The 21633-nt window shown below is 45.3% G+C and overlaps 1 protein-coding gene across 1 annotated transcript in view; it reads right to left on the bottom strand.

Annotated features, from left to right (window-relative positions):
* SND1 (staphylococcal nuclease and tudor domain containing 1) overlaps positions 1–16983 on the bottom strand; it is a 419879-nt gene extending 402896 nt beyond the window's left edge. Inside the window, exon 1 of the mRNA XM_052638359.1 lies at positions 16730–16983. Within this exon, the coding sequence (XP_052494319.1) occupies positions 16730–16807 (78 nt within the window). The 5' untranslated portion in view covers positions 16808–16983. The remainder of the gene's footprint in view (positions 1–16729) is intronic.
* Between the last annotated feature and the right edge of the window lie 4650 nt (positions 16984–21633).

The raw sequence follows: 21633 nt of genomic DNA, 5'->3' as shown, positions 1-21633 counted from the left end.
GAGAGCCACGCTCTTGAAAGCATGCACCGCACTCAAGAGTGTTTTTCCTGTTTCTCTGCCAAATGACAACAGGTAGACCAGAAGTCCTCTAAGGCCTTCCAGGGACCCACCCCACTCCACGCCCTGGAAGACCTACAGGCAAGCATGTCTTCACCTAATCCACTGTTCAAAGGTTCTCCCCTCCCTTCAATACTTAGTCCGCCCTTCTCTCTCTGCCCTCTCTCAGGCAACTCCAGCAGTCTTCAGCACTATTTCATTCTCCCCTAAGAAATTCGTGTTTCCTCTGGGATAATTTTCTTCAACCCGCTTGCTTCATCACCCCTCTTATTATGAGATGTCAAATTTCCCTTGTTATCACCACCTTTCAGAAGGTTTAACCTAACTCATTTCCAACCACTCGATTATTTCCTGTGAGCGATCAGCTCTATGGTCAACAGAAACCACTCAAATCTGTATCCCAGACCACACTGAGAAATCTCCCAATTAACTATTCAACAGTCAGTTGTCCTCCCACTTTTTCAGTCTTTTCCTACCTGTTGCAAAGAGATACTACGAACCAATGCTGTCATCTCTTCTAGGGTTATCTTCTCAATAGTTCTTTTATTTATTCTTGTTTAACAGACAAAGATCTCTTGATAGACTTACATCCCAAAGCCAATATCCAAATACCAGGGTAACAAAAACATATCTAAGTGCCTAAACTCATGGCAGTGAGAGTAACGTGTTTTCACTTCATCTCCAGAGAAGCAGCTCACAGAGAAATATTAGTAGAGGCAAACAACACACTGACAGGGTAGCAAGTGCTCAGTGACGGAGACAAAAACCATCAAGGCAGCTCCCGGGCTCTCCAATGGGCTCCGAATCCACTCCACCTCCCCAGGCAGACCCACCGGTAGAACACGATGCAGCTGCTGGAAACAGCAAATTCCAGATTCTATGACTTTGATGTAAAGATCTGTTCTAAGCACTGTTTGTGCAACAAGTACTAGAGATATTCATGTACCTGTCATGAATGGGGCTAAAAATTCCAAGCGTATGTCTTCTGAATATTTTCCACGTCGCAGTCTGTAACACCGTTTACCAAACAACAACAGACTGGAACCCTAGTCCAAAGATTTGATTTGTGACTATGAGAAATTTTAAAGCACTTTGAAAAGTCACCAATTGCTTTCTTAAATGCTTCATTACACACTTCTAGGGTAACTGGCCTTATTCTACTCATGGGTTTCAAATCACCAATGCCTTTTTTGGTTCAGATACACTTTGCATACCTGCCCACTCCGCACTTCAGAACTGCTATGAAAACGTAAGAGGAAACTTGAAGGTCTTATTTCTTTTCAATCGATGTGCTGGCACTGCTGGTATGGGAGGCAACTCCCCAAAGACAAGTCTTCTGTGAAGGAAGCTCAAAAAAAAGTGTTCTGATGACAAAGACCTTTCCTCCCACCCACAGAGATGAACGGAGGTGAAACTCAGGTTGTTAGGTGACAGGGTGCATTCCAGGCACTACTCAGTTAACGGGCTCTGTGCATCCAGCCCTCCCCACCCTTTTGCTCTCTTTGCTTCTCCTCAATTCCAGTGCTCAGAAGAAGGAAAGAAGTGTAGCCACGATTCCTGATTCAGAAAGGAGGAGAGGGGCTTCCTTGGAAGTCCAGAGGCAAAGACTCTGAACTCCCAGTGCAGGGGGGCACAGGTTCAATCCCTGGCCGGGGAACTAGATCCCACATACCACAACAAGAAGATTCCACATGCCGCAACAAAGATTGAAGACCCCAAGGGCAGCAACTAAGACCTGGCACAGCCAGATGAATGAACGAATGAAGAAATAAACGGGAGACTGGACAGCTACTGCCTTCCCAGCCTCATGGCCATAGCTGATGTCATCTCTTCTTCCTCCTCCTCACAGCACTGCCATCACTGAGCAGTAAACACAGTATACAAACTAGCAAACCACAATCCCACGATTAAAAAGGAGGCAGGAGACCTGCGCCAGACATAGCTGAGTGAGTGAACATCAGAGCTCCTGCAACATCCTAGAGAAATAAAGGTTACTGCCTTGACTGCTCCGTGGGTTTTACTTCCATAAAGCCATGTGCATTTTTTCTTACAACTAACTAACTGACGGCACCAGGGATGCTAGGTTATCAAGCATAATACCCAATACTGTTCAGAATGAACTGTTTCGTAAGAATAGCTAATACATTTATTTTGGCTTATGTGCAGGGCTGGCTGTAGAACTTGGGGAAGTCAGGTAACTTCTATGAAAGGTGTTAATTTTCCCATTTTATTGTCCAAACTTCTCTGGAAACTTTTCCTATTTGAAATGTTGATAGTCAATTTGAGATGTCAAAATAAAGAAGTGGATGTCACAAATCTACCATAAATTGTTCAGAGTCCTTTACTGCTAAATTAATGTTCCATCCTAGAATTCTCCTTACTATTAAAATCCTTCTGAGTGTGTGATGAAGTCCCTTATCACCTAACACAGCTGGAGATCAAGACAAGGGGTCCTTCCTTCCCCACTATAAGCTGGGGCCCCAGCCCACCCCATCCTCCACCATAATGCACAGATTTGCACATCTTTTCAAGAAGTGAAACAGAAGGCCATTTGGCCACGACCTGGAATCTGCTTACCATTACTGCCCAGGAGAGACTGTCTCTCCATTTTCATCGAAAATACCAATAATAGAGACGTCCCTGGCCATCCAGTGGTTAAGATCCTGTGCTTCCAATGCAGGGAGCATGAGTTTAATCCCTGGCCAGCGAACTAAGATGCCGCATGCTACACAGCAAGGCCAAAAAAAAAGAATGCAGTAATATTCTACTTACCCTATACAGTCACTAAAGCCCAACTCTACGATTCCTTTCACCCTTTTTTTTTGGCGGGGGGGGGGGGGCGGGGCGGGCAGTGCACACTCTTTCCAATGTATTACCAAATAAGTGAATGTCTTTCACACATAAAGCACAGAAATTTCACGAGCAAGTTGATGGACAGCTCAGACTCCTGGGGCATCTTTACTATGTTTAGCCCTGTGCTATCAATTCCTTTCAAAAACCCAATTTTCCCTGTTACTCAGATAATCTGAATCGCAAGTTTACTGTTCTCTCTACACTGGTTTTCCGCTTCTCCTGTTGATAATCAAACAAGCACATTTTCTTACAACATTATAGTAAGGGAGGTACACTCATTAGGAGCACCAATCTGGAGATGACAAAGAATTCAATGGAAGCCGAGCAGCCAGCCAGCAGCCCTGCACCGCCTGGCTGTGTGACTTGTTGGCAGGGAGATGACTAACACGTGGGCAGGAGGGCTGAACCGGGAGCCAGGCCTGGACCCCACGGAGAGCCTGCAGGAGGTCTCGGGAGAGCCTAAAGCTCTCATAAGAGAGGAGTTAAATAAGATAACTCGGCTTTTAAGTAACAGAGGCAGCCTCCTGGCTTCTGGGCTTCGAAAGGGCTCACCTGCCAGGAGTAATAACACAAGCAATTACTGCACCTAGAATAATAGAGCTCAGCGGGATCCGAGGACCCAGGTCTCCCCTCTCATTCACCTACACACAGGGGAAAGGAATGCAAGGAAGAAATGCCCCACTTTCCATGAAGACCTGGGACAGTCCTGTTAGGTAAGCAGATAAATTACATTTGGCAAAGTAAGTCACTGTTTTGGGTGATTGCCAAAAATAAAAATGCCCCTGGTATTAAAGGCTGTATATAAAGCAATGTCCTCACCTAGGACAGAATTCCTAGTTTAAAAGTTTGTAGCATTGCATTCTAGAGACTGGAAACAGACTTAAACGTCTCACTTCTCATTCCTTTCTCTACCACAAACTTCCAACAGGCCTTTAGGCACGTTGCCTTCAACTGGTACCTTGACTGCAGGTTGCTTGCAGCTGCCTTCAGGAACATCTGAGTATACCCACCTGGACCTACTCATTTCAGCTGTCTTTTATCTCCCCCGTTTTATTTCTCTGCCTCTGTCAAGACTTGTCACTTTCACCATTTCCCCAGAAAAGAGGTTTAAAGCAAAGAAATTGACCAGAAATATGACATCTGATTTCTCCAACCCATCCATTCTCCAAGAAAAACTTCAGTGTTTCACTTCATGAGTTCCCCCTTCCACCATAAAACATGGTAACCTGCCTCTATTAAACAGCATTTCAATGAGACAGACCCCTAATATCTCAACAGCCTAAAAAGCTTTACTCAGAATCAGGTGCAAAGCCTGGTCTCAAACCGAAGCTGCCTGTGCTTCATAGAAGCCTGGAGACACCCCACACCTTAGGCCATCCTCCCAGCGACTTACGGAATCATCTACCCTCGGTTTATTTTGTCCTCTCTGAACTATGCCAATCCAGTATTTCCCCCAGACCTGACCTTTCTTAACCAAATCCACTAAACATACATTTTATCACTCAAATTGTGACACTTTGAGAGTGAAAATAGGGTGTTACTGACAGTCATGCCAAGACAACAGCCTTGGGCAAACTGGGATGTAAGTTGCCCTGTCCTTACAAAGGAGGGAGGCCAGGTAAGGCGCTGTTCCTTACCAATTTATGCTGATCCTACATACACGGTTCCTCTCTCCCAGTCTCCAAAAGAGGACCAGAAAATGCTTAGACAAATCTGGATTACCTAGTCCATGTTGGAGCAAAGAAGATGGAATGTTTTATACTAGAGTGGCAAATTTTTTCTAAATATATCGTTTTGATCATTTAGAAGGGAGAGTGGGGTGGAGATGGAATGCAGCCCAGTTCTGAAGTACCAGAAGCTGGGGGGTCGCAGGGAGGAGAGGGCAGGAGGAGCCAAAGGAGTTAAAAATTTTGCCAGATGCATTTCTGCCTGACTACCCTCACCTGTGCCACTGAACTCCACCTAGTATTCACACACACAACTGCACTTTTCCATGCACTACCTAAATCTGTTTAAGCTTTCCTAACAGTTAAATGAACAATGCCTCCAAAGCTCAGAAGGTTAGACATTTACCAGTGCACACCTTTCTGCTAAGCCAAAATTAGGGACTGATATGTTATCCATTTCTTATGTGTGCCAAGGACATGAAAGAAAGCAAATGCCATATTGTTTATAAAATAAAGGATATTTTAGTCAAAAAATAACAATAATAGAAAAAATATGATCTTAAAATTAAAGCCAGTCTTTCAAACTGGGGGTGGCTGAAGATGAGATGATTAGATAGCATTACCAACTCAATGGACATGAATTTTAGCAACACCAGGAGACAGTGAAGGACAGAGGAGCCTGGTGTGCTGCAGTCCTTGGGGTCACAGAGTGAACACGACTTAGCAACTACATAACATTACAAATCTTGCCCTCATGTTGCCTCAGTTGGTTCCATTTCCACTCCCGTCTGAGCTGGGAACAACTCCAGCCAATGGTCTGAATACTGCCTTCTTTCATCTTATCAGCAAGAATCCCAGGAGGCGAGCACTGCTCATTTACAGGCAAAGCTGGAAGGTAAAGGGTCAGTGACTTGCCCAAGGTATTGTGGCCAGTAGTCCAGGACACTAAATACGTGAGCGCATCCACCCCAGAAAATCAGTTCAGGTCTGTCTCCCGAGACAACTTATGTGTCCGTTTTCCAAAGTGTTGGCTTGTTTAAAAACAAAACAAGAAAATCTGGTTTCTGTAGTATATGATCCCTGTGTGTACCAGCATTTAATATTCATATGTAAATAAGAGCTGTCTCTTGTCTTCTTTTCAATTCTCTTTCAATCCCTCCCATTAAATGCAGTTTCAGTTTAGAGGCAAGAAGCCTTCAGCACATCTCTACCACCTGTTACACATTTCCTTCAGAGTCTTCTGCAAAATGCTGTACCTAGTTAGAATTTAATAACACTCGCTATTTTGTTTTCATTGTGGGCTTTTTCTGAAGGTGCTTTCTAGTAAGCAGTAACTAGCAAGTTATACTGGTTTCCCACTTTCATTGGTGAAATCATTTCCTTTTAAAATAATATGACGATTTTTAAAGACAGCTGATTATCCCAAAGATTTTCAAACTAAAAAAAAATAGAGGCAGTGTTCGGATATGCTAAAAACACGAGGGGCAATGCACACCTGAAACCCAGGGAACTGGAGGTAAACGCTTTCCGGGGTTGAAATCAGCTGACCCCGGTTCAGCCGTGAACAACTCTAAAAAACGGCCGGGTTTCTCAGAGCAGGATGTGGTCAGATTCACCACTGCTATCACCCCCACCGTCTAATCCAAGTAGAAAAAAAGAAAGAAGAGGAAGAGCTGTGCATTAATACCAGTCTGCAGGGGGAAAAAAGTCAGGCCTCTCACAGGACCTTGCCTCTGACCTCCTAGCTAGGCGGGAGCTTTCTAGAACCCACAGAGAGTAGACAAGGCTAGAGCCCTCAGAGCTGACTCTCCAGTAAGTTCAAGACCTTAAAACCCCTGGAGGGCCTTGAAGCAATTAAACAATGGTGATTTAATGATCCCCAGGAGCTGAACCCTGCCCTCCACTGGGGAAGACAGTGGTTTTCAAGAGTACTGACTGGGGAAGTAGACTACCAATTGTGAAACGATTAATTAGTGTAAGGAGATTGTTGGGCTTCCCTGGTGGCTCAGATGGTAAAGAATCTGCCGGCAAGGCAGGAGACCTGGGTGAGATTCCTGGGAAGATCTCCTGGAGAAGGGAATGGCTACCCATTCCAGTATTCTTCCATTCTGCCCTCAATCGAATCTAAGATGATCCCTGTAGGATATAAAAAGATAAAGTCTAAATAAAGACCCCCTGCAGCCACCAAAAACATGAAGTGTACTTCAGGGAATCTGTCTTAAGGAAATGCTAACACAAGAACACAAAGACGTATCAAAGAATGCTGACATATCAACAGAAAAAAATGGGTAAGCAAATACACCCAAACTACGGAACACTCCTCAAACACTGAAGAATGAGACAGACGTATAATCATGACACTGAAAAGTAGTTTTGACAATTAATTTTAAAAAGGAATTTACAGAACTCATTATAACCTCATTTCTGTTTCTTTAAAAAAAGAAATGGGGGGGTGTATAAATCTGCGTGAAAAAAACTGGGAAGTACATTTACTTACAGGGATGAGAATGAATGGCAGAAAATTCATAAGGAGAGTAGAGGGAGGAAGAATTTTGCATTCGACTTTACATAGTTCTGTACTGTGTGAAGTCTTAAGAGCAAGCATTAAGCCCAAATTTTAAACATCGACAATTGTGAAATGACTAACACTGGATGGCACTCACCTGAGCATTTGGAAGGATTTCTGGGATGAACTAGAAAAGCTGGTCAAGAGAAGGAAAGGCCACCAAGGGACTGCATACGTGACCCTTCATCCTCAGGCCTTTAAAGGCTTGAGAAAGATAGGAAAATTCTATCTCCATATTTGGCAAGCTAGTGGAATAAAAACTAAAGACCAAGACCACCAAAGAGGTCATTTAGGGTTTTACTGGTGGTGTTCTTGTTAAGAACGGGGCTTATAAACAAGAAACAGGATGGATATAAATAGACACATCAGAAAGCCCACGTATGTGGTTCTGTAGGATTTAAAGGGCAGAAAGTGAGGAACAGAGAATCTTCATGCTTATGGATGACACAAAAGACTTCCACAGTAATAACGTGCCAAGGTATTGGTGCCAAATTATAGGATGATCTGGGGAATCTATGCAAATAGAAGGAAAAGTGGCAGATGAATGTTAAAATGAGCATATGGCCTAAATCAGGCACATAAAACAACTTCTCAGCTGTCAGTTCTGACCTAGGAATAAGCTCTCAGAGTCACTGTAAATGGACTCCTGGGGACATCAGCCCAATATTGAGCTACAGATTAAAAGCAATGCAAAGTGTTCTGGGAGCCATCAAAATAAGTGCTAAAAAGAAAAAAAGAAGCTACTATCTCCCCTCATATACAATTCCGGTGCATTGGCCCCAAAAGCAAACATTCCTTTTGCATTTATGTCCTGACCCTTCAACTACATACAGCACAGGAATTAAATAAGATCAATGGGTCTCAAATGCCAGCCCCTGGATCAATCCCAAAGGGTCCCTCTTCAGGAGAGAAAGCCACCTAGGAGTGGCTTTTTAAAAACATGCATCTTCAGGCCATATGTGCAGATTCTAATTCAGTGCCTCAGAACAACCTTCCAGGTGGTCCTGAGGCAAGGATGTGTTTAGAGAATCACTGGGCTCCTAGGAACTCATTCTCTCTCTCAAAATCTCCTCCCAGAAAAGAATCTAAGAAAGCTTACAATAAAAAATAAACGCAAAAGAAAAGAAACCCTGTGAGGAACTACCAAGAATAGAGTTAGATGATTCCTATACTTGCATATTAAACAGAAGTTGGAAAGATCTGCAGGACAAGGAACAGGCTTTGGCCTCAGAGCGTGAAAGCCAGAGCTCAGAACCCGACCAAGCCCCAAGCTCCTGCCAGACTCACTCAAAGGGCCAGGATAAACTCTCCCCGTGAGCTACACGCTCCCAGAGGGCCTTCACCATCCCCACCTTTCTCAGGTCTAGACCTGCTGCCCCAGGAGAATGGCAGGGTGTTCAGAAGCAGAGGTGAGACTGTGTAAATAAAACCCACTGGAACCATGTTCCTCTGGGTCCCAAGCAACCACTCCCACTAGTCTATCCTGACACCACTGCTGAAGCCAGGAACCTCCCTGGTCCAATTCTACCCACCCTCCAGCCACTCCAGTAACTGGCCATTTAGTCTAATTCAAATTCTAACTCTGGTCTTCCACACTAGAAAATCATATTTCGACTAAACTACCTTCTCAAAAAATAAAAATAAAACAAGCAATGGGAACAGAAAATATGTCTCCCGCAAGGTAAGCATCAATTCAAAGTGAAGACTAGCAGAAGGTATGAGATTCCTCAGCTTTGATTCATGCCTAAAAGACACGTAATATAGGGTTTCTGATACACCTGAAGCCTTTGGGGACTGCAAGGAGCTTCAGAGTCCAACCACTTCATTTAAGAGAAAAAGAAAGAGCCTGAAAGGTGTACTACCTTACCCCACAGTGCCCAGAGAAGACCAGCAGTAGCTGGCCTAGAACTGTGTCCCCTGAGTCCCAGGGTGATGACCTCTCTTCTCCACCAGGCTACTTCCCAGGGACAATGTGAATACTGGGTTGGCCAAAAAGTTTGCTCAAGTTTTTCCATAAGATGCCATGGGAAACCCAAACGAACTTTTTGGCCAATCCAATATATGGGCTTTATTATCTTGAACCACAGATACCCAATCTCCTCAATTCCCCTTATTACGTATGAGGTTGGTGTTACAAGACCATAGCAGACTACTTCCCACAGAAAGAGAACTTGAAGCACCTCGTAAAGAGGGGAAAGAGCCTTAAAGTCACCATAAGCACATAAATGGAGAAAATTTGTGCCAGCCCAGTTTACATCAGAGACTGAACGTCTCAAAAACAACATCTGAAAAATGTCACCTAAATTGCCATTAGGTTATTTTTCCTGCAAGTTGCTTAACTTCCTAATTTTTAAAAAATGCCAACTGAAACCACTGTTCTTTTTATTCCCCTAAATATTAGCGCTAAGTGAGAAAAACATAACATTAATTTATCATATTGAGTCTCACTGAAAGTAAGTGAAACCCCACAACACTCCATCTGCATCAAATGTGCACAACCTGTGATTTCTGTATCAATTTCTGCCATAAGAACAAAGCATATGTCGGTCTCCCAGGAGAGAAACAGTAACAGAAATTGGGTGGGGAAAAAAACAAAAACGAAAAAACTAGGTGTTGGGACTTCCCTTGTGGCTCAGTAGCTAAGACTCCACGCTCCCAATGCAGGGGGCCAGGGGTTCCATCCTTGCTCGGGGAACTAGATCTCACATGCTGCAATTAAAGATTTCCCATGCTGCAACTAAGGGCTTCCCTGGTGGCTCAGAAGGTAAAGAATCTGCATGCAAAGCAGGAGGCCTGGGTTCAATCCCTGGGTTGGGAAGATCTCCCGGAGAAGGAAATCCAGTATTCTTGTCTGGAGAATTCCATGGACAGACGAGGCTGGTGGGCTACAGTCCACGGGGTTGAAAAGAGTCGGACACGACTGAGCGACTAACACATGCTGCAATTAAAGATCCTGTGTGTGACTGTCCCTGATAGCTCAGTGGTAAAGAATCCACCTGCCAACGCAGAAGACACAGGTTCGATCCCTGCTCTGGGAAGATTCCACACGCTGAGGAGCAACTAAGCTTGTGCACCACAATTATTTTGAGCCTGTGCTCCAAAGCCTGGAAGCCACACTGCTGAGCCCACGTGCTGCAGGTACTGAAGCCCACACGCCCTAGAGCCAGTGCTCCGTAACAAGAGAAGCCACCGAAATGAGAAGCCTGCGCCCCACAACTAGAGAGTAACCCCCACTCACCACAACTAGTGAAGAGCCTGCACAGCAACAAAGACCCAGCACCACCATAAATAAATAAGTAAAAGTATTTAAAAAAAAAATCCTGTGTCCACGACTAAAACCTGGCACAGCCAAAAAAAAAAAAAAACCACACAAACCTGGGTGGGTATCTATCTCCAAAGAAACAGGAGAAAAAGCTACATAAGCCCAGTAAGAGCTGAATCCCTTTACTTCATTCCTTGCCCCTGATAAGGCAAAGAATTTCCTAAAATCTTCAGCTATTCTTTTCCTTGAAGAAATGACAAAATCTAAACATCAGGTTCCAAAGGATATCTACTGCTGTAACCACTGCTAGAATCATACCTGTCAGCTGGCTTGACAGCCAATGCTGATAAGTGAGTTTCACAACAGGCCTTAGTTCCTCCTCAAATGCGTGCATGCTAAGTCACTTCAGTCATGTCCGACTCTGTGCGACCCTGTGGACTATAGCCCCCCAGGCTCCTCTGTCCATGGGATTCTCTAGACAAGAATACTGGAGTGGGTTGCCTTGCCCTCCTCCAGGGGGATGTTCCTGACCCAGGGATCAAACCCGAGTCTCTTACATCTCCTGCACTGGCAGGCAGGCTCTTTACCACGAGTGCCACCTGGGAAGCCCAGAGACTCCTTAACTGCATTCAAAAACCTGGCAATTTTCTCTTTTAAACGTAACAAATGAAAACTAAAATATTCACGTATTTCCCCAATTTCATTCTCCAAGTAAACTGGGCATAGATGCACGAACTCATTTGCCTCCTTATTACTAGCACTGAGAACAATCCAGCCTCAGGAGTCCCCAACCCTGCATGAACCCTTCCTTCCTGACCATTACTTTGAGCTCTGAAGCATACTACTCTGCTTTTCAACATCGCTATTACCTAAAGCTTGCTAGGTTAAAAGTGTTGCCAGAGGCCAGAGCTACTACATTCCAAGTAGTAATAAAATGATGTCAGAAGCATACACTTCATCAGGTTCTAGATGCTATGCAACTCTTGTTGAGCCTGTTCTTAGCATTTATCTTCTCATCTAGGTCCTATCCACTGAAAGGTGGTGACCTCAGGAATACACATGATTGGCTGGTAGGAAGTCAAAGAACCCTGGTCTTGGCCCTGTAAGAGACATAACCAAGAGCAAGCATTTTGCTTTAGATCAGTCTCCTATTGATTATATTTATCCTGTAGACTTAATGTCTGCTACTGATCTGACCAGGGCTTCCCTGGCAGGCTACAGTCCATGTGGTCACAAGAGTCAGACACGACTGAGTGATGAAACAACTTATCCCACCAGGAGACCGGAACCACCACCACCTCTGCTGCCTTTCTGTCTTTTCTTACCCTAAAACACGTACATTAATAGCTCAGGTTAAACCCATACCATGTACGTGGAATACTAAACTTCAAGAAATTGAAAAGCTACTGTAAATATTCAGAAGATGATCACCAATGGATACCTACGATCTCTGCACATGCCATTCCCTCTGCCGGGAACTCTTCCTCTGTGTCTGGTTCTTTCATGTTCATCAGACCTCAGCTGAAGGAAGCCTTCCAATCTAAACGAGCCACCCCTCCCCTTACTCCTGACTACTCAGTCCCACTCCCCTACTGGAAATTGCTCTCATATGCTTATTTCTTATGTACTTGTCTGTCTCCTCCATAAACTGGAAGGGCAGGGATATGATTTACTTTTTCACCACTGTTTCTCCAATACACAGGCAGCGCTTGACACAGACGATCAATAACACTCGTTGGAGAAAGGAAATATGATTGCTCATCATCTCTATCATTAGTTAGTACATGGCAGTGGCCACTGTTAGCATCACTAGAGCCAAATGTATGCTTCTTTTTCAAACTGGAAAAATGACAGGAAGTCTTTGAGACAGAACAAAAACTTAGTGCTCCGTTACTTACTTACAACTTTGATTGAAAGCTACCATGCTAACCTGCAGGCTTCCCTTGTGGCTCAGCTGGTAAAGAATCCACCTGCAATGCGGCAAACCTGGGTTGGATCCTTGGGTTGGGAAGATCCCCTGGAGAAGGGAAAGGCTACCCACTCCAGTATTCTGGCCTGGAGAATTCCAAGGACTGTACAGTCCATGGTGTCGCAAAGAGTCAGACACGATGGAGCAACTTTCACTCACTCACTCATGCTCACCTGCCGGGAAGCAGACACTTTTAAGACTAGAGGGAAAAGTCTTCCATCCTATTCCACCTACTGCTTTGCAAATGTATGCTTAGTCACTAAGTTGTGTCCAACTCTTTGCGATACCACGGACTGTAGCCCACCAGGCTCCTCTGTCCATGGGATTTCCCCAGGCAAGAATACTGGAGTGGGTGGCCATTTCCTTCTCCAGGGGATCGTCCCGACCCAGCAATCGAACCTGTGTCTCCTGCACTGGCAGGCAGATTCTTTACCACTAAGCCACCTGGGAATCTTTGCTAATGGCCCTAGTAAAATACTGTTATTCACCTACCTTGTCCCTTTGAGTGGTAGAATAAGGGTGTTTTAAGTAGCTTAGGAAAGGTGTTTTTCTTTCACAGTCTACACATAGGAAGGAACAGATCAGCAGACTAATACTCTGTCCTCACTACGCTCTGAAGACACATATGTCTTGGCTCAGAAATCTAGAAACACTTAGCTGTAATGATCTAAATTACAGCGAGCAATTCCTACAAGCTGTACACTGGATATATTCCCACTAACCTCCTCACCAGAAAGCCTACAGCCCGCTTCCCAACAGCCTGGCAGCACAATTCCGTCAGGGGAGGAAGTTACGGCCATCTCCTTCTTTAGGTGCCGCAGGACTTAAGTCATCTAGTGAAGATCATGGTTCTAACCATAAAGCCAAAGATCAGCAGAGGGATTCCTTCCCCTTTCGAATGGGATGGGGTGAAACGGGAACTGGGATTTGGCCTTCCACACCATAAGGAGGATGAGATAGGCTGCTGCCATGGCTGCTTCTGATGAGCACCGAAGATTCAAGAACTGCAGCAGATTCACTCTGCTGTGTGCTCCTTCTTGAAAAGACATGCAGACATAAGATAGAAGTGTTAAAGACTTCAAAAAGGGCTCTGTCCCCCAAGACAGAAATAAATGGGGTCAGCAAAACCAGAGAAAATTGCCATCTCTAAGTAGCTGCTAAGTGGGGTGACTGAATTTCACATTCACTACCCCAGAGACTTCTCCCAACCTCTATTTAACATGGGCTGACAATATTCTGAGACAGCTAAAGAAAGTCTAGCAAATTACCCAAGAAACCCAGGGACAGAATCCTCCAGGGTTTCGTGAAAAGATCTCATGTGACACAGACATTTACTTTCCCAGGTTCTATTTCACCTGCCCACACACTTGCCAGTCTTATCCCAACTCAAAAAATATATAAATCCACCTTCAGCTTTTCCATCATCCTCACTGCCTTCTCAGTAACAGAAGAGCCCCACAATGATTGTGTCAACTCACTGCCCACTTCCTCCTTCAACATATTCCAGAACCAACTCTGTCCCTTGGCTCCTATTGTGAACAGCAGACACAGCCCCTACCATCAGTTTAAAAAATTGGTCAAATGCAAACATGAGTCCCAAGTTCTTTCTGCTTCAACCTTAGAAAAAGGAACATAGGGCTTACTAAGATGGCAAGGCAGAGGTCAGAAGAAACACGCACCTTCCATCGCCTTATAACCCATTTTTTATGCAGAAGAGGAAGAATGAATATTCCTCTTCGTTGCAGCAAACTTCAACCCAACACCGCTTCGGACCTTCAGCTTGGCCTGAGTCCAGACAAAACCGGAGGGCTCAGCCTGAAAGGCCCAAGTCTGGTTGGTCAGTTTCTGCCCCTCAACCCAAAGGCAGAAAAGCAGTCACTGATAATTACTCTCTTCCTATTCATCAAACTATTTCCTCCTCACCTCCCTCTGTCATAGAGCTCCATCTTCCCTCACAGAGTTCTTACGAAGCAGTTCCTGGTACCACTGGAAAGAACTACTCTCCAGGAAAATACAACTTTGCTAAGCAGAAGAGCTTCACACACAGCAATTTGCCAGGGGTCAATTTTTCATTCCAGGCAGGCTTCAAAGCCTGGCACAAATCTGCCAGTGGCTCCGCAGTTCACCCAGCTTCCCTCCCCTAATCTCTGCCTGGAACTCACCCACCCACCCCTTTGCAGCTTGAAAACAGAAAAACAGCAGTACAGGCAACTCTTAACACCTTCTTCAAAGGCTGCTCCCTGCCTAATGTGTCTTCCACACCACATTCCTTTGCTTATGGTAAGGACCATAAGCACCAAATAAAGTCACTTACTGCAACAGCAGCTTCCGGACAAGACAGGAGTAACATTTAATCTCTCCAAGGCTCAATTACAGTCAGCTTCACTTTCCTGCAATTTTGCGGCCATGCATCACTGGCCCTGCCCTCTGTTAAAATCATTGCCTGGAGTCAGAGTCATCAAACCACGAATGTTTTGAAAAGCCTGTGCTTTGGCCAATAAGGTCTGGGTTCAAGTCCCAGCTCTGCCTCTCATTACCAATTAAAAAGTACCTGTCCTGGGGTAAACTATTCTTTCAAAACTTCAGATTACATATCTGTAAAAAATGTAGCCAATGATCCTATCCACTTGTTCAGTACTATAAACGAGATAACACAAACAGAAAACTCAGCACAAGACATGAGCCTTAATAAACAAGTTACTGTTGATATTCAGTATCCATGGGGGTAATCTGCGGACAGGTATGTTCACCCCATTAGAATCCAGATGCCCTGGAAACCTCCAGCATCTGTAGAAGTAAAAATACAGTCAGCCCATTTCCACTCCCACTCTACAAGTAAGAGGGGCCTTTAAGAAAAATTCAAGCCTCAGCAAAGGAAAAAAACTCGGACAAGATTCACTCGGTGCTGGCAATCCCACTACCAGACCACCGAGCACTGCTCTGTCCCTACGGTGAAGGGAAAGCTAAGGGCCAACCAGAAAGCTAATTTAAGAGAAGACACTTCAGGATAACCCTTTCATAGGTCAGGTCAATATTTCAGAGAGGTGAAACTATGTGGACCGTGGAAATTCCCTCCTCACTCAGTTTCTGATAAATTCTGACTCTCCCTTTATGTATAAATAAGTGGGAAACGCGCTACTGAAAAGCCTAAGAATCTCAGTTGGAGGCAGAATACTGCCTAAGAAGTGACTATGTGAATATCAGGGGAAAAAAAAATCTTGAAATCTAATTCATACATAAGCTGAGAAACATTATAATCCTGTGAAAGACAATGAGCCAAGAAAACAGAATGTTTTTCAAACTTTCTACAACTATAAAAGGCTGCAGAGCTTTGGGACAAAGTGTCATAAGGAATATTACCAGATGGAAAAGTCAGGAATTGTGGCCTGAAATGAAAGCCTGTGGCCATCACAACCAGAAATTCTGGTAACAACGAAGAAATGTCAGTTTCCAATCCTAGGGAATGTTGAGGGGAGGCCAACAGAGGGGACAATTGATAAAGAGAATTTATATTACAAAATTATGATGGGGTTAATTTTTAATGAAACTTGCAAGGTTTTAAATGCACCATTCAAGGATGTAGAGAGTGAGGGGATATATAATCAGGCAGAATTTACAGTAACAGCAGGGGGCTGGGAATCAGAACATTTAGGCTCCGGTCCTGGCTCCAACCCAAACCACCATGTGACCTTAGGCAAGTCACTTGTCCTCTTCAAAGTTGTCTCATCCGTAGTGAGGGAACAACAAGGATCGCTAAGATTCCTACCAGCCTAAGGCTCTGAGAGCCAAAGAGATGGGGAGCACAGATATGAAGAGCTCTCAGGACTACTGACTTGACGCAAGAGGTGGAGGGAAAAAGACGGGAAATGAGGGCCAGGGAGCGAGAAAACTTGGCGTAACTGAGCGTCGGTGGAAACATAATAGCTTCAAGAAGGCCAAGTACTCCAAGAGTTCCACGGAAGAGCGGACGTTAGGATCTATGAAAAACTGCAAACTATTCAGCATATGCCAAAATGGACAGAAGGACGGTGAATCGGAGGACTGATACCAATACATCCCCGTTAACTAATCAGTAATCGATCTGTCCCGGTAAAAAGCCAGGAGACTTGAGTTCCACCATCACGGAAATCACTGTGACCCCCCTAATGCCAGGGTGTCCCGGAGGCAAAGTACCGAAGGGGAGTCCGTGTCGACTTGCGTCTAGGGAGGGGATTCCGAGATCGGGTCAAAGTGAGGAAGGGGCAGAGGAAAGAGGATCTGCGAGACACTGCAAGCTGGCGGTAGGGGAAGGAGCCAGCGCCAGACTCCCGCACGGTGGCGGCCAGTGGGATCGGTGTCCCGGGCCCCGCTCTCACCATCTTGACGATGCCCCGTTGCACGGTGGGGACCGCGGGTCCCCCGGAGGAGCCGCCGCTCTGCGCGGAGGAGGCCATGTGTAGCGATGGAAAACCAGCGATTAAGGCGGTGGCCCGCTAGGACGTGCCAATGTGGGTGTCGGTGTTGGTGAGAGGCCGCCTCGGAGAGGACCAGGCGGGCGACCAGCTGTGGGCGATGGACGGGACGGACGCGCTGGGCGCTCGCTCACTGGAGCAGCAGCAGGACTGGGAGCGAAAGAGACGCGATCTCCACCACCGCCACACGTTCTACTCCCCGCGCAAGCGTGCCAGAGCGCCACCGCCCTCCGGCCAATTAGAGCCCAGAACCCGCCGGACCCCAAGCCAATAGGCACCCTGCTTGCGGAGCCCCGCCCCTTAGTCTCAAAACCGGTCAGGCGCTTCAGGAAGCGCTGAAAAAGCTGATTTGCAGTGATGGGCTAAGTATGAGGCGGGACTTCCGGGGCAGTGGTAGTAGGTAGTGTCGGGAGGTGTAGTGGAAAGGAAAGGACACGTCAGCATCTGGCCGCGGGGCGCAGTGGGCCCTGGGAGCCCCAGGGGCGGGGTCAGCTTCGCCCTCCGGCCTGGCCCCGCCCATTACGCCCCGCCCCGCGGGCGGCTGGGGAGCCCACGTGGACGTTAGCTTTCCCGGAGGGCGCACCCAGGTTCGCTAGCGCTAGCTGGGAACGCCAGACAGCAAGGCCGAATTCTGGAGGGATCTCAGTTCTGGTGCACAGCGACTTCCGACATTTTACCTCAGCTAAAAGTGTGGGGAGAACTTGGAAAAGTCTAAACGGTGTACCTACCTGTGTTGGCCTTGACACCGAGTGTGACCGAACGCCCTTCCAGTAGTCGGAAATATATCTCTCTCGTGTTTGTGTCGCCGGTGTCCCACAGGTTGGGCGCTCGATTAATGTTATGTGGTGAAAGGAATAAATCTCCCTTCTTGTGCGCCAGTGAAGTTACGGAAAACCTTGCTAACACGCTCTCAGTTGACCGAGTGAAGGAGGAGCCACGCTGCCTCCAACCACCGGAACCCACCCCTTTACCTAGACCTAATCTTTTGCAGAGAGATTGGGGAGAGGAAGGTGCAGAGCAAAGGCATATACATGTTTACCTGAATGTTGAGAGACGGCTAATATTCGTCGAGTGCCAACTATGAGGGGACAAGAACCTTACTTTCATGCCAGTTAATCTTGAAACTTGTTCCTACATTGAGGACAGTTCTCCCCTATACTCTTGAGAAGAGGTGATTCTCCCACACTTCACTTATCCCAGAGTCCAGTTTTGGGGTCAGCGTCTTCCTAGATCCCTAGTGCTCCTTCCATGCCATTAATTTGCCATCGTCTTCAAAAAAAAAAACTTTGTGGCAGCTCATTCCACCTAATTATAGTACTCTCCATCTCACTAGGCTTCCTGTCCTCTTTGCCCCAGTGTCACCTTGTCATTCATTGAAACTGACACCTGGTGCACGCTCTTCTCTGCCCAATGATCCTGAATGACTTCCACATTTATGCATCTGATTTATCCAGTACCCTGGCCTCAAAACTCCTTGACCTTATCTTCACTGAGTTGGATCTCTGCATCTATTTAGCTACATAGCTGAAACTGTAACCTCAAACACTCCCATCTCTGATGGTAATTGCTGTCCTTTTTCCCTTCAGTTACTTCTTATACTCTGTATTAATTTTATCTCCTAGCTCTTGTCAGGAATCTCAGCAGGGTTTAGCTGGGTGCCTTTGCCACAAGTTCCCTCAAGGGACTGCAATCATGGTGTCAACACAAGCTGTGGTCTTATCTGAAGGTCCCTTGTCTGACTAAGGGAGGATCTGACTTTAAGATCACTAAGACAGTTGTTGGCAGGATTCACACCCTCATTTCCTTGCTATGTGGGTCTCTGCATAGGGCACAGACCATGGTAACTGGTTTGCATCAGAGCCAATGAGTGAGACAGCATAGAGGACAGGAAGAGTCTTTTTGAAACTAATCTCAGAAGTAACATCCCATCACCTTCTTCTGTTTGTTAGATGAGTCACTAGGTCCAGCTCACTCTCCAAAGGAGAAGACTGCTCCAGGCCATAAGTACCATGAGGTAGGATCACTGGGGTTCATCTTAGAGGCTACCTATCACACACTGTTCTTTAAGGAGAATTCAAAGACCCTAAATGTCTCTTTTTATTTTTACCTCACCTCACAGCTTGTGGGATCTTAGTTCCCCAGGCTCTGGCAGTGAAAGCAGAGAGTCCTAACCACTAGACTGCCAAGGAATTCCCCTCTGTCCTCCTATATCAGCTCTTTTCTGCTCTCTTCTGGTCCCTTGGGTGGTCTCCATTGTTTTCGCCCCTCTCCTACCAGTATCCTCATCTCTAATCCCCATTGTCTTCTATTGTACTCAGCTGTCAAAACTCCAATTCCAGATCTCTCTGTCTTCTCCAAACCTACCACTTAACTAGAACAAACATGCAGGTTATTACCATAGTGAATTCATAGGTCCTCGTGCATTGCTGGGAATTTTTTCTGTTTCCTCAGTCATGTTGATCTCCACCTCCATGAGGCTGATTTGTTGTGGTTGCTGTTGAATTAAGACTTAATTTTTTTAGAGGAGTTTTATGTTCACAGCACTATTGAGAGGAAAGTACAGAGATTTGTCATGTAGCCCCTGCCCCCTACATGTGCTCCCTAATTATCAACATCCCCACAAGAGAAGTACATTTGTTACAGTTGATGAACCTCCACTGACACATCATATAATCACTCCAAGTCCATAGTTTACATTATTAGGGTTCACTCTTGGTATTGTACATTCTGTGAGTTTGGACAGATATATAATGGACATCCATCCATCCCTCCATCGGTATAGTATCATACACAGTATTTTCCATGCCCTAAAAATCCCTGGGTCTGTTTTAAACCTTCTCTGTTTTCCTCTTAACTTCGACTCCACTGTCTCCCACACTCTGTAACAGTGATAAGGCCTCCTACTTCGAAGAGATAATAAAAACCATCAAGAACTCCCTCTGTTTCCCACCACAAACTCTAATTTTGCTTCTCATTCTTCTCTGTATCTCTCTTGTTACAAAGAAAAAAACTTTCTACTGCTTAGGCTAAACTCTCCATCTATGTCCTGCATCCACCCCCTCCACTTTCTCAAGGGTTCTCAGATAATTCCCTTTGTGATTTCACAGCCTCTCAGGTTCTCCTGGATTCTTCTCATTAATATTTAAATATTCTCAAATGTCTAGCCTAATAAAAATTAATTTTTTCCTTTAAGCCATCTCCCTCTCCAGATAGCTCTCTTCCCTTCATAGGCAAATCTTCTTGGTGAAATTCTCCCCCCTCTTTTTTTTGACCATGATATTCAGCATGTGGGATCTCAGTTCCAATGCCCCCTGCAATGAAAACAGGGAGTCTTAACACTGAACCACCAGGGAAGTCCCTGAAATTCTTTGTGTTTGTGGCCTCCACCCTGCATTCACTCCTCCGGCGCCTGCACTCTGACTACTGTTCTTATCAGTTTACCGAAACTGTTCTCTCCAAGGTCACTACCGAATTCCTTGTGACTGTATTCAATGGACACTTTTCACATTTGGTGGTCACTTTGCTGAGCTCTCCATACCATTTGACACCGTACTGCTCAAAATGTCTCTCTCCTTCCCATGTTCCCTATATTCCTCCCATCTCTTTACTGTTTATCCTAATTGCCGTTGTAAGTGACTCTCCGTTTACCTACTCATTAATACTGGTGTTCCTCTGCTTTTTTCTCAAAATATCTTCTTTTCTAGTTCAAAACATTCTTCCTAAGACATCTAATCCATTCCCATGGTTGCATGCTAATGAGTCCCAAATACATAACTCCTGTTCAGATAACTGTCTTGAGACTCCCTGGTGGTCCAGTGGTAAACATGCCAAGTTTCCAACACAGCAGGTGCATGTTCTATTCCTAGTCAGGGAGTTAAGATCCCACATGCAACACTGTGCAACCAGAAAATAAAAAATTTAGTAATGATAACTCTCAAGGAAAGTTATGACCAACATAAGCATATTAAAAAGCAGAGACATTACTTTGCCAACAAAGGTCCACTAGTCAAGGCTATGATTTTTCCAGTGGTCATGTATGGACTATAAAGAAAGCTGAGTGCCAAAGAATTGATGCTTTTGAACTGTGGTGTTGGAGAAGACTCTTGAGAGGCCCTTGGACTGAAAAGAGATCCAACCAGTCCATCCTAAAGGAGATCAGTCCTGGATGTTCATTGGAAGGACTGATGATGAAGCTGAAACTCCAATATTTTGGCCACCTGATGCGAAGAGTTGACTCATTTGAAAAGACCCTGATGCTGGGAAAGACTGAGGGCAGGAGGAGAAGGGGATGACAGAGAATGAGATGGTTGGATGGCACCACTGACTCGATGGACATGGGTTTGGATGGACTCCAGCAGTTGGTGATGGACAGAGAGGCCTGGCATGCTGCGGTTCATGGGGTCGCAAAGAGTCGGACACGACCGAGCGACTGAACTGAAATGAGCTTCAGACACATGTGTACAATGATACTCTGAATATCTGCCCATGGCTGTTATGTTAGGAATTCAAATTCAGCCTGTCTCACTAGCAACTCATTATCTTTTCTCCCAAGTCTGATCTTCCCTAGTATATGTTTCAGCCCAAACAATGACTCAAAAAGCTACCTAGTCACAAGCCAGAAATTTGGAGATCTCTGTGACTCCTCCCTCTACCTCATTCCTTAATTCTTAGTCAATCTCAGAAATCTATTAGGTCTTCAGCAGCACAGTATAGCACAAAAGAAGCCCTGCCTAGAGCAAGACTGCCCAGGTTCAATCCCAACACTGTATCACCTTGAGCAGACTATTCCATGGATTCCTCCTCTATAA

This window comes from Budorcas taxicolor, chromosome 4, assembly GCF_023091745.1.
Source record: "Budorcas taxicolor isolate Tak-1 chromosome 4, Takin1.1, whole genome shotgun sequence".
In the NCBI taxonomy this organism is placed as follows: domain Eukaryota; kingdom Metazoa; phylum Chordata; class Mammalia; order Artiodactyla; family Bovidae; genus Budorcas; species Budorcas taxicolor.
The sequence above is the reverse complement of the archived record's forward strand: the minus strand, read 5'-3'. Positions and strand labels throughout refer to the sequence as shown.